We start from the raw sequence: 12,553 nt of genomic DNA, 5'->3' as shown, positions 1-12,553 counted from the left end.
TGGAAAATGACAGAGACCCGCATCAAAAAGCAGCCACCACAATCCGCAAACCGTCTTTTCCTACTCCTCATACGCTTCTCCTCCCATTTTTGTAGTATATCCCAGAATCCTCTCCTTTTCCCCTATAAACTTTCTCTCTCCTTTTCACTTGCCAAAAGTCTTCTGCATTTTCTCTGCCATTCCCCCCGTTTCTCGTGATTCTCAACGGCTTTCGTATAGAGAAGACGTGCGCCAACACTTTGAGTTCCGGATTTTTGGAGTTTGGAGCTTCGAAATGGCTGGGGATGCGGATGGTTTGAAGAAGAAAATTACCGTAGGAGTATGTGTAATGGAAAAGAAGGTGAAATGCGGCTCCGAGGTTCTGTTCCTTTTTGTCTTCACTACCTCACTGCACAAAACCGTGGACCGTTGGTTGAGACGGAGTGGATACATTTGGTAGTGCTGATTTGCCTACATTTTTGGCTGTTTTGGATTGTTGCAGGCCTCTTCTGCGCCGATGCTGGAGATTTTGGAGCGACTCGAGGCGTTTGGAGAATTTGAGGTTATTAGTTTAGTTGACGACTGTGTGGTGGTTAATGGTTATATTATATCGAGTGGAGTTCATTGCATTTCGTGTTATCGCGTTGCGTTTTATATTCAGTTTGATGCCATTTGATTTGACGAATCGGTTATTGATTGTGCAGATTTTGTATTTTGGGGACAAGGTGATCCTTGAAGAACCTATTGAGAGGTGACCTTTCCGCTATCAAAATTTTGTTGCTGATAATGTCTAGAACCTCATTACTTGCTTAACTGTGATCTGTGAAGTGATGCCTGTCGATAATCTATGTTTTCTCTAATGGTAGGTGGCCAATATGTGAATGCCTGATTGCCTTCCATTCCACTGGCTATCCTCTGCAGAGGGCTGAAGCATATGCAGCGTTGAGAAAGTAAGCTTAGATCTGGTTGTTCTTCTTGTTGCTTTTGTTCCACTTCGTTCCCTCAGAATTTTGTAATCCACAAATGGCATTGGAACGTGACATTTACATTGAATGGAGCATCAAGCAACTATAACTTAAACACTTTATCTTGTGTCTGTTGTATATGGACCTCGTTACATGATAATGCAATGACATGTGTTTGGTATTATATGTTCAGTTTCAAGGGCCTTTAAGGTTGTTTTTGGCTGTAATGTAAGGTTGTTAGTACATTAAGAATGGGTCAAGGTGGTAGGTTAAACCATGGACCTCGGCTGGGCACTCTGCTCGGTTGGCTGGATGTGGTGGATTTGAACTAGGTTAAAATGTTTCCATATGTGCTTCTTCATCTTGCAGTAAACTTGAAAACTTTTGGTAGCTGTTATCTGTGTAAATGGGCAGGTATTTCTCATATAAGTCTATTAGATATCTCATTTAGGTCTGAAAAAATAAGCATCACACGATCATGCCGCGAAGGCTTAATTTCTATTATCATTTCCTACGGAACCCAAAAATTGAAACTCATAGTGCTGCCACTATATTTGTCAGGCCTTTCCTTGTAAACGAATTAGGACAGCAACGCCTTCTTCATGATCGGAGGAAAGTTTATGAGGTTTGCATCTTTAATCCTCTAGAGAATACGATTGTATTGTTCTTTCTATATGGAAATGGCAATTTTACTAACTGGCTGGCTCTCTGTGGAGTTGTGTTAATTGGTGGTGGTTTATTGGTTTCTGTAGCAACTTGAAATGTTTGGAATTCCTGTTCCGAGATATGCTCTAGTTAACCGGGATTATCCAAATCAAGAGCTGGATTATTTCATTGAGGAGGAAGATTTTGTTGAGGTCCACGGGAACCGTTTCTGGAAGCCTTTTGTGGAAAAGCCTGTTGATGGTACAATGTTTATACAATTCATGTGCTATACTTTAGTGAACCTGAGGTTGGTAGCGAGCAGAAAATCCTCTAGAAATGTATGACGATGATCATATTTTGTTTTCTGAAGGTGATAACCACAGTATAATGATATATTACCCTAGTTCAGCTGGCGGGGGGATGAAGGAGTTGTTCCGAAAGGTTTGTTTGTTTAGAACTCTCTAGGCATCTTATGTTTTCCAATCCCAGTTATCATCAATCATCATTATGTAAGATCTTGCCAGTTAAATTTACACAAGCTTTATTATGAAAAGAAATCCCTGGTTCATGTAACTGAAGTTCTAGAATACTTATCCTTTTCGCCTAATCTTTGATTGCACCCTCTGTCATCATTGTGACAGGTTGGAATTTCTGTTTTGTATACCGCCATGTGTGAAATCATTCAAAAAATGCTGCTCCTATACTGATATTTAGATAATTGATGACTTCAATTATCAAATTATTGCTTTATAGGAGTATTCTTTATTAGAAATCCATGATTGTTGACGAGGACTACATCCTTTTTATCTTTGTTTTATTTTGATTATCCTTTTCCTCCTCGGTTGAATAGGTTTGTCAAAAACCTCTTTCATTATTAGATGTACTAAAATTTTTGTTGTTTTTCCAGGTTGGTAATCGGTCGAGCGAATTTCATCCAGAGGTTAGAAGGGTGAGACGTGAAGGTTCTTATGTATATGAAGAATTCATGCCCACCGGGGGAACAGATGTTAAGGTTGATTTCCTTGTGATTTGAAAGTTCCAGTGAATGGATTTATATAGAACTTGTAATCTTCCAACATAAAAGTGGTCTAAATAGATCAACATACATTAAGTGTCTTCTATCGAGCTTAATGTCCCCTTACCTCTATTGGTTGTTTGCCGTCATGCAGATGTGCCCCTTTCCTCTGACCAATATGAGAAAACTATTACCTCCCTTCCCCAACAAGTAAAACAAAAAAAAGGCAGAAAGGAGATTAATGTCCTAAACATTTTTATTCAATAGTATTCCATAGAGTATAGATGCCTGTTAAACTTCTGCGCATATAATTTCATCTTATTTAGTTAGAGGACTTATTTATTCTTGTTGTGTGTTAGGTATATACAGTGGGCCCCGAATATGCTCATGCAGAGGCAAGGAAATCTCCTGTAGTTGATGGTGTTGTAATGAGAAATCCTGATGGTAAAGAAGTGAGTAAACTTATTTGTGATTTCATGCATTTGATGCTTAAATGTATTTTATGTTTGTTAAGATCTTAATGCAAGTAAAAGTTTACCCTGCAGTATGTACTACAGCTTTTTGTTGGGCACTTGGGTAGAACTATGTGCGAGTCTGTTTCAAATCATCACTTCTTACTCCTGTTACCACCTTGATTATCTCAAACCTTATGTGTCAAAAGCAAAAGAAAAAACTGATATTAAGTATTAACATATACTAGTATTTTTTAGTTTTTTTTTGGGTTCAGGCTTTCTGTGTTGCGCTATGACTGTGTCCTTCTGATAATATGTATTTTTTACTAGGAGCTATCAGGGTCCTGTTACTGTTCCTGTCATTTTTCTCGTCTTAAATATTTTTGACTTCCACATTTATAAATAAGTTTTTAATTATGAAAGATTACTTAGTTTACAATGTTGATATTTCTTATTTGCTTATCTGGCTTCTGCTTTAAGTTTCTGACTCTGAAGTCTAGAGCTGCATTCTTTTGTCCACTACCATTAATTTTCTTTGCATTAAATTGTGTTTCCTGCAGGTCAGATATCCTGTTCTTCTTACTCCAACTGAGAAACAAATGGCAAGAGAGGTTTGCATTGCATTCAGGCAAGCTGTAAGTCAAAAAATAAAACTTCTTTTGTTTATCTTTCATTTTGCTTTTTTTAAATATTTTAATCATGCCAATCAGAACTGAACTATGTTATGTGATCTTCCTATCATGTTTGCATGCATCATCACTATATTATTTCTTGATGCTTTTGCAAAATCCTTTTATCTTTATTAGTGGGATTCAAATGATGAGCGGCAGTATGACCTGCTAAAATTTGTTGCATTAAATACATTAACTTTGAGCTTGTTTTTTTTATTGATCTTTAGAATAGTTCAGTATGGATGTTCTGTACTGTTTGGTTACATCAATACTCAAAAGTGTATGAGTAATTTCTTTTCTGATGTACAGGTTTGTGGATTTGATCTTCTGCGCTGCGAGGGACGTTCATATGTTTGTGATGTCAATGGATGGAGCTTTGTTAAGAACTCTTACAAGTAACCTTCCTGGTTGTTGTTTTAATTACCTGGGTGTTTGATTTTATGTGTCATAAATTGATATTGATTAGGAATAATTGTTAATATAGTTGTTCTACTTTATAGAAGTATATATGCCATAACATAATTGTGCTTGTGAACTCTGTGGTTAATTTTGCAGCCTCCACTTCTAAATTTCATTTATCTTAATTTTTCTTTTTCTTTTTCTTCTATTTTGTATCTTTCATCTTGTGTTTCTATTCATTCTCTCTCCTTGATTTTGTTACGTCCTTTTGCAGATATTATGATGACGCTGCTTGTGTGTTGAGGAAGATGTTTCTTGATGCAAAAGCCCCACATCTTTCTTCAACAATTCCTCCAATTCTACCTTGGAAAGTCAACGAGCCTGTTCAGCAGTCAGAAGGACTCACTCGGCAAGGAAGTGGGATAATTGGGACATTTGGGCAATCCGAAGAGCTACGTTGTGTGATTGCAATTGTTCGGCAGTAAGATATATCATCTTTGCAGCTTTGCTATTGTTTCTGTGCAGTTTTTAATGCACTGGATCTCTTGTCATATCTTTCTTTGCTTGCAGTGGAGACAGAACACCAAAGCAGAAAGTCAAGTTGAAAGTCACTGAGGAAAAGCTTTTGAACTTGATGCTAAAATACAACGGGGGAAGACCTAGAGCCGAGGTAGTTTTTACCTTTTCAGAGTTCTTGTTGCTTTACTTCACTGATGGCACTCCAACTATCATGAATAAGTTAATGTGTATCGACCTCCTTTACACTCTTTCAGACAAAGCTGAAAAGTGCAGTTCAGTTGCAAGATCTTCTGGATGCTACAAGAATTCTAGTACCTCGATCTAGGTGTGAAATATTTCCTTCTTTAATTCCGTGACTAATTAACTTGTAAATGTGCTTGACTCTTGACTTACCTCTAAATCATGTTCTATTGGGGTCTGTGGAATATTTATTTCAGCCTTATTTTTGTAGGTTTTTTTAAAATTTTGCTTATCATAATCATAGCAATTAATCTGCTTGTTGAAAGATCACTTTTGACTTGATGTCTCAGACCTGGACGAGAAAGTGATAGTGAAGCTGAAGATATTGAACATGCGGAAAAGCTTCGTCAAGTGAAAGCTGTTCTTGAGGAGGTCAACGATAGTACTTCAACCGATTTGATACAATGCAATTTTTTCTGTTGTCTTTTGGTCTATAAATTAGAACATTCATGTAGTTTCAACTCTGATTATCTGTGTGCTTGCCCATTTTATGGGGAAAATGTGTGGAACATGATGAAGTTGCCACATTTTTTCGTACCCGTTTTATGTTGATGTCTTGTTTGTTTCAATTTGTTGCATAACCACAAATTTCATCTAAAAGGTGTGATTTCAGAGTTCTTAGGAGTTAGGACATCTCATCTGCATCCCTTCAAGTGATTTTTCTTAATCTAGTGGTGACCAATTTCCAATATTAGATTGCATTTTCACCTCTTTCTTTTAACTTCTCTTATTTCAAGGGATTTCCTGGAGATGATTTTGATTGCTAACACATTATTTATGCATTTGGTATCCAGGGGGGTCATTTCTCTGGCATATACAGAAAGGTCCAACTTAAGCCATTAAAGTGGGTCAAGGTTCCAAAAGCTAATGGTGAAGGAGAAGAAGAACGACCTACTGAGGCACTGATGGTTCTTAAATATGGTGGTGTTCTAACTCATGCCGGGAGAAAGCAGGTTGCTATTTTGTTGCTTTATGCCTGCTGATCTCAATCTTTGTGTTTCACAATTTGTGATTTTTGTTGTTATGAGAATAATATGTTCACTGGTTATCTTGCAAAATTTTTTTGTACATAGCACACTACTCATTGTTTTACCTTTTCAGGCAGAAGAATTGGGCAGGTACTTTCGGAACAATATGTATCCAGGTGAGCAATCAGCTGTACACACAATTAGTTGTGTAGTTTTGGCCTAATCTGGCATTTAATTAAGACTTGATTTCTACATCTTAAGTGGATAATTTTGAAACAAATAGATACTTTCAGTTGCATACTTGTGGCCTAATATGACATTTTATTCTTACCATTTTACCTTTTAGTGTGTAGGCATACATTGGGCCAGTTTTGTCTAATGCATGTTTACACTCTCAAATGATGCATAAGCTAGCGTGTGTAAGAGTACATTATGTCAGTTTTTGCTAATAGTACATGCTTACACGCTTGCAAAACATATCATGTGAGCGTGAACCGTTCATGTTTTGTATAAAAGTAAACAGAAGCATACTACGACAATGGCAAAAGATGACGAGGGCATGGAGAGTTGGGGTGGGAATATGAGGGCGGTGACATAGGAAGATGATTGGGTGAGCAGTGAGTGTTGGTGACGACAACAGGGGTGGGGTGGGTAGAGTTTTTTTATAAATAAATACTTATTGATAATTTTTTATAATTTTATAAAGGTGGGTAATTTGTTTTTACTGTATCAAAAGGGTACCTCTTATGGTTAGCCCTTTTTATGAATCTTAAGTGAATAAATTTTGAACTAAACTACTATGTTCATTTTCCTTTTATGTTTGATATGAGAACACGTTATGGTGAATCTCTGGGGCTTGTTGCTTTCAACTCTTTCTTTTTCTTATTGTAGTGGAGCATGTTCTTTCAATATTTTCTCCAAATTGACTCCTTTGTTTAAATATTTTTCTTTTCTTAATGTGGATTTCACGATTGCTTGTTTGTTATGAACTTTGGAGCCATATTGTGCATGCAACTTCGTCAACCTATTTAAATAAAGTTAAAATAGTAAAAATGCTTAAATTTTTTCTATGTTGTCTCCTTAGGCGAAGGCACTGGATTGCTTCGTCTCCACAGTACATATCGTCACGACCTAAAAATATACAGTTCAGATGAAGGCCGTGTACAGGTGATGCTTCAACATTTAGTTGATATTTTAAATGAAACCACTATATGTATTTTTCTGTGCATGTCTGCAGGTATCAATTATTTTAGAGGTAGTATTAGGGTTTAGAAATGTTAATTTTGTTTAATGATTTATTGTCATGCTTTGACTTACTTCTGAATGAAGATTTGATCACATAAGTTATTTTCCTTGACCAGATGTCAGCAGCTGCTTTTGCTAAAGGTCTTCTTGACTTGGAAGGGCAACTGACACCTATTTTGGTCAGTAACCTAAACATGTTCGGTTATCTCTTATGTATGTATACATATATGATTTAGTTATAGGAACCACATTTATCATACTCCCTTTGTCCTTGAAAAGTATGAACTATTTCTCTTTTTAGTCCGTCCCTGAAAAGTATGAACATTCCAATTTTGGGAACTCTTTCTCTCTAATGAGGTGGGACCCATTCTCCACTAACCATGCTTAAAAAACTTTTTTCTATCTATCTCTCTTATTTTACCAACTGTTCATACTTTTCATGGACGGAGGGAGTATAAAATAGTTCCAGATGGAACAATATGAATTTGCTGCAAAAAATGACGTATTAAAGAAAGCAGAATTTTCGCCATCTATGCGATTTGAATCCCTGACCACAAACTAATTCAATATAGGGATGAATCCCACGACAAGGGCTGAAAATGGTTCATCTTTTATACAAATATGTAGCATGTATTTGGACTTCACCGAACACTCCCTATATTGGCTGGCATATGGCAAGGAGCACCCCCTTTGAATGACACTTTACATGAGAACTGATTACCCATGCACAACACCTAAATCCCTGAACTTGAGATGAACAAATCAATGTAACACATGAACAACCACATTAGTTGATTGTATTTTTTCATGTATTACATTGATTTGGTCACCTGGGGTTCATGGATGTTAGGTGTTTGTGCATATCACATACGTACATACGTTCATACGTAATTTTTTATATGTATAAGTAAAGGGGAACCTCACTCTTTTATTCTCTTATCTTTTTAAGGTATCACTTGTCAGTAAGGACTCCTCAATGTTGGATGGGCTTGACAATGCCAGTATTGAGATAAAAGAAGCTAAGGTATGTCTCACATGCTACACAGTTTGTTTTGTTACTGAGAATATTTGTTTCGTGCTCTGGTTAGTGTGAAAAAAGTTATTTGTGTTGTTTTTTTAGGCCAGGCTAAATGAGATCATAACTTCTGGCATGAAATCTGTCCATAGTAGCTGTCCAGAGAAACCGTGGATGGTTGATGGTGCTGGACTCCCTGCAAATGCCTCTGAACTTTTACCCAAACTGGTAAAAGTTGCTAATTTCCTTGATTACTAGTGGCATAACTTCCTCTGACATGTAATTTGTTCAGTTTGAAAGCTTTTCATTATTATCATGTCAGTCCTAATCTGCTGATTATTGTAATTACTAGGTCAATTTAACAAAGAAGGTTACAGAACAAGTAAGATGTTTAGCCATGGATGAAGATGAGGAGCTTGTGGAGACAAGTTCATATGAAGTGATTCCTCCATATGATCAGGCTAAGGCACTTGGTAAGACAAATATAGATGTTGATCGGATTGCAGCGGGCTTACCTTGTGGTAGTGAGGGATTTCTTCTCATGTTTGCCCGATGGAGAAAACTTGAGAGGGATTTGTATAATGAGCGCAAAGGGTAAGTCAACTTTGGTAGCTTTCCAAGATTTGCTGACATTCCTGTGATCAGTAGAAGTGCATGGATTCACTTATCATGTTATATCTGGCTGATTAATTTGCTGGGTCTTTATGAACGTGCAGGCGGTTCGATATAACACAAATTCCTGATGTTTATGATTCTTGCAAGTAAGGCATTACTATTATATTTTTGCATGTTATGCATGCCGTGATGTTACTCCTACGTGTAATTGAGTTTATCTCCCTAATTTTAGATTTGCTGGATAGTGGTATTGTGCTTGTGATGCCTTCTTTGGGTTTTGTATTTCTTACTGTTATATATTTTCGCCAATCCATTTTTTTAGGTTCTTTTCTTCCAGCTGGAGCTTTAACTTTGTTCCTAGTACCAATCATATATATGGAAAAACATGCATATTGCATAAATATGGTTATATTGTGACTGTAGATCCTTTATACTGTGAATTTAAAGCTATATAAGAGACCAAAAGATCAGTGATTAATCTGCTTCTGGTTATTCACAACAATGCATTCCCTCAACAGATATGATCTCTTGCACAATGCACATCTCAATCTGGAAGGGTTAGACGAACTCTTCAAAGTTGCTCAGGTATTTAATACAGTAGTTAGTTTCGTAATGTTTTTAATTTCTTCAGGGTTTCTACATTGCCATCAAAACTGGAAACTAAAAAATGTCAAATAACATCTTGTACACCCTCTTTCAAGATCACTGCAAGGGTAAAAGTATGTGTTCATTATGAGCTTCTAGTTACTTATGCTTTAGTATTCTGTGGTCCTCTTTCTCTTCAGTTACTTGCAGATGGTGTTATTCCAAATGAGTATGGAATCAATCCAAGGCAAAAACTAAAAATTGGATCAAAGGTAAACTTCTGTGTATTCTCTGTTTTCCTTATGGCTAATTTTGCAGCAGTTTACAAAGAATATATCCAACTCTCTGAAAGCTACGGAATGAACACGCTCACATATGATTTTAGCTGAGTGGTGAGTAGGATGATAGGATCCACTCATTACTGGGAACCAAGTGGTTCTCGTTATTGATTCAAGAATCATAATGCCACTTTTAAATGTTATGATTGCATGTTATCTGGATCCGCTGTACAATACTAAAATGTTTCTGTAAGGGCTTGGGCTGTCTTTGAACTCAAATATGTATTAGGTTCTGTGCTATAAAATCTCATTGCATGGTTCTCTGTATAAACTAGACTAGATGTATCATCAAACTTAAATACTAGATAAATAGAGGAGCTTTCTATTACCTAAAGGTAATTTTAATGGTCACATAGCTGATCATGTTTTGCAGCTCTTACTCTTTCTTTCTCTCACACGCACACATAAAATTTTTGTTGATGTACAAAACTTCTCAATGAAATCTCAGATTGCACGGCGCTTAATGGGTAAAATTTTGATTGACCTAAGAAATACACGTGAAGAAGCAATCAGTGTTGCTGAATTAAAGTGCAACCAAGATATCCTCAATAATGGAAAGGAAGATGGAGATTTCTTATTGAAGTCTCAGAGTAAAACTGAAAGCTCGAGAAGAACCAGTTTTACCAGTGAAATGTCAATGGATCAAGATGAAGATGATGACAAAGAAATTAAATACCGTCTGGATCCTAAGTAAATATTCCTTTGTTCTTCTTTGCTCACAAGAATGTCCTTTAACTTCTGTTTGATCATGATTTTCTTGCCAAGAATATTGCTTGAAATGTTGGAAGCAGATGTTGTATCTCTCTAATCTATAAATTCTCTGACTTTGTCAGATATGCAAATGTGAAAACACCAGAGCGGCATGTGCGAACAAGGCTATATTTCACTTCTGTGAGTAACCATTATTGCTCCATATGATTTTCTTCCTCAACTTTCTTTTTAGCATTGTTTTGGAGCATAAGTCGCTGAGCATTTCTTCATGAACTGCGGTTCATTCTTTATTTTTGGATTTTGAAGCTTGCCTGTCAATAACTCACAACTGCAGTTGCTGCACAACTGAACACATCATTAACAAGCACGAGTTATTGCAATAGATTTTATGCAGTGATTCAAATGAAACACATTGTCTCAGAAGCTTTGATTGAAACACGTTATGATTCCTAAATCATTAAGTTCAAAAAGGGCAAACAGCATTACTTATTATCAATCTATATAGGGTTGTCACCTGTGAATTGAATTCTTCGTGTAAAAAAATATTTGGCTTTACGTACGATAGACTAGTAGTTTACTTGATTTTGAGGATTAAATCTTGCATCAAATTCTTACTCCTCCTGGCTAGAGGAGTATTGCATTGTGATAATGTTTTTCATTTTTTCAGTCTTGGAATGAAGCATAATACAGAAATATTTTGGGCTTTTTACTTCTCTTGCTTCCATGTTCAACTGTCTCAATTTATTATGAAATCACAGGAATCACACATCCATTCACTGATGAATGTTCTTCGTTATTGCAACCTGGACGAATCGCTTCAAGGAGAAAATAGCCTTGTGTGTGATAACGCCTTGGACCGGTTGCATAAAACAAAGGAGCTTGATTACATGAGTTACATTGTGTTGAGGTTGTTTGAGAACACCGAGGTTGGTACTCTTTCATTGCCTCCATTTATTTCATTGGAAGGTTTTCTGATTGGCAACTGTACCCAGGAATACTTTTAGAACCCCTTTTTTTTCATTCTGATCCTTTTTATAGTGCTTAAAGCTGAATTTTTCTGCGATATTCTCTGTTATGTAATGCTGAAATTTCAAACTACAGTCTGCCAGTGCATTATTATTGATTGTCGATTTTGAAAACATGTACTCAGTAAGATCTAATATTTGCTAGTACTCAATATCAAATTTGAACGTAGGTGGCTTTTGAAGATCCAACGAGATTTCGGGTGGAGATGACTTTTAGCAGAGGTGCAGATTTGTCCCCTCTGGAGGTAATTTTAAGATTGTACACTGATTTTTGACGTTATGTTTTGCATTATTATATTTTCTGGAGTCTTATCAATGGTAGCATGGGCTTATACCGTTATTATAATGATTCTCCCTGGTAGGAATTCTAGGCTTTGTAGTTTGCTTGCCCAACTGCAGAAACTCAACCATTTAACATTATGTTCCCATATGGATGCTTAGTTCGGTGTTTTTTGTAACTAAACAGAGAAATGATAGCGAGGCAGCATCGTTGCACCAGGAGCATACATTGCCAATAATGGGCCCTGAGAGGCTGCAGGAAGTAGGATCATGTTTAACTTTAGAAATGATGGAGAAGATGGTACGCCCATTCGCAATGCCAGCTGAGGATTTCCCCCCACCAACAATTCCTCAAGGATTCACCGGTTACTTCTCCAAAAGCGCAGCGGTTTTGGAGCGCCTTGTCAATCTCTGGCCCTTCCACAAGCACGGCAACACCAACGGTAAGTCCAAAATGTGATTTTGCAACTTTTTATTTTTACATTTTGTAATTGGAGCATTAAATTTATGGCCGCGGTTGGTTCAAGGTACCAACTCACCAAAGTCTCCAAGGAATCTACCTGAATCTAGCTGAAGAATTAGGAGAGTGTGAGAGCCAAGCCAACAGTTGTATATACAATATTACTCGAGTTGGAAGCTCTATCTACTTTTTCCTTTTCGGATTCTGTAATAGATTTGCAGAGTATCAAAGATTCACATGCCTTGCAAGTTGAGTTAAAGATATGCCGAGTATCAAAGAATTAGATGCCTTGCAAGCTGAGGCAATTCGCCAAATACCGTTACTTCTCTCCCTTCACTTTCACTACTGCATCCCTTTCTCTGCGTTTGGTAACACAACTATTTGAGAATGGGAATTAGATTAATAGAAGGGTTTGTTGCTTTAAAAT

At 36.8% G+C, this 12,553-nt stretch overlaps 1 protein-coding gene across 2 annotated transcripts; it reads left to right on the top strand.

Annotated features, from left to right (window-relative positions):
- The first annotated feature begins 7 nt into the window (after positions 1-7).
- LOC125190987 (inositol hexakisphosphate and diphosphoinositol-pentakisphosphate kinase VIP2-like) lies at positions 8-12,440 on the top strand. Of its 2 annotated transcripts, none has more exons than XM_048088432.1 (31): positions 8-340; positions 482-541; positions 684-730; positions 846-929; positions 1,506-1,569; positions 1,697-1,850; positions 1,960-2,030; positions 2,497-2,601; positions 2,964-3,056; positions 3,617-3,691; positions 4,037-4,122; positions 4,401-4,607; positions 4,697-4,796; positions 4,900-4,970; positions 5,176-5,257; positions 5,680-5,838; positions 5,987-6,029; positions 6,938-7,020; positions 7,215-7,277; positions 8,048-8,122; positions 8,219-8,341; positions 8,466-8,707; positions 8,830-8,874; positions 9,247-9,313; positions 9,514-9,585; positions 10,100-10,341; positions 10,485-10,542; positions 11,121-11,288; positions 11,558-11,632; positions 11,854-12,109; positions 12,194-12,440. In XM_048088432.1, exons 1-31 carry the CDS (start codon positions 275-277, stop codon positions 12,238-12,240), a joined length of 3,183 nt encoding a protein of 1,060 aa, XP_047944389.1. In that variant the 5' UTR covers positions 8-274; the 3' UTR covers positions 12,241-12,440. The 2 variants fall into 2 exon arrangements, with proteins under 2 accessions (XP_047944389.1, XP_047944388.1); XM_048088431.1 differs by having other exon boundaries at positions 8-358.
- Positions 12,441-12,553: the final 113 nt, after the last annotated feature.

Source organism: Salvia hispanica, chromosome 5 (assembly GCF_023119035.1).
Source record: "Salvia hispanica cultivar TCC Black 2014 chromosome 5, UniMelb_Shisp_WGS_1.0, whole genome shotgun sequence".
NCBI classification, from domain to species: Eukaryota; Viridiplantae; Streptophyta; class Magnoliopsida; order Lamiales; family Lamiaceae; genus Salvia; species Salvia hispanica.
The sequence above is the reverse complement of the archived record's forward strand: the minus strand, read 5'-3'. Positions and strand labels throughout refer to the sequence as shown.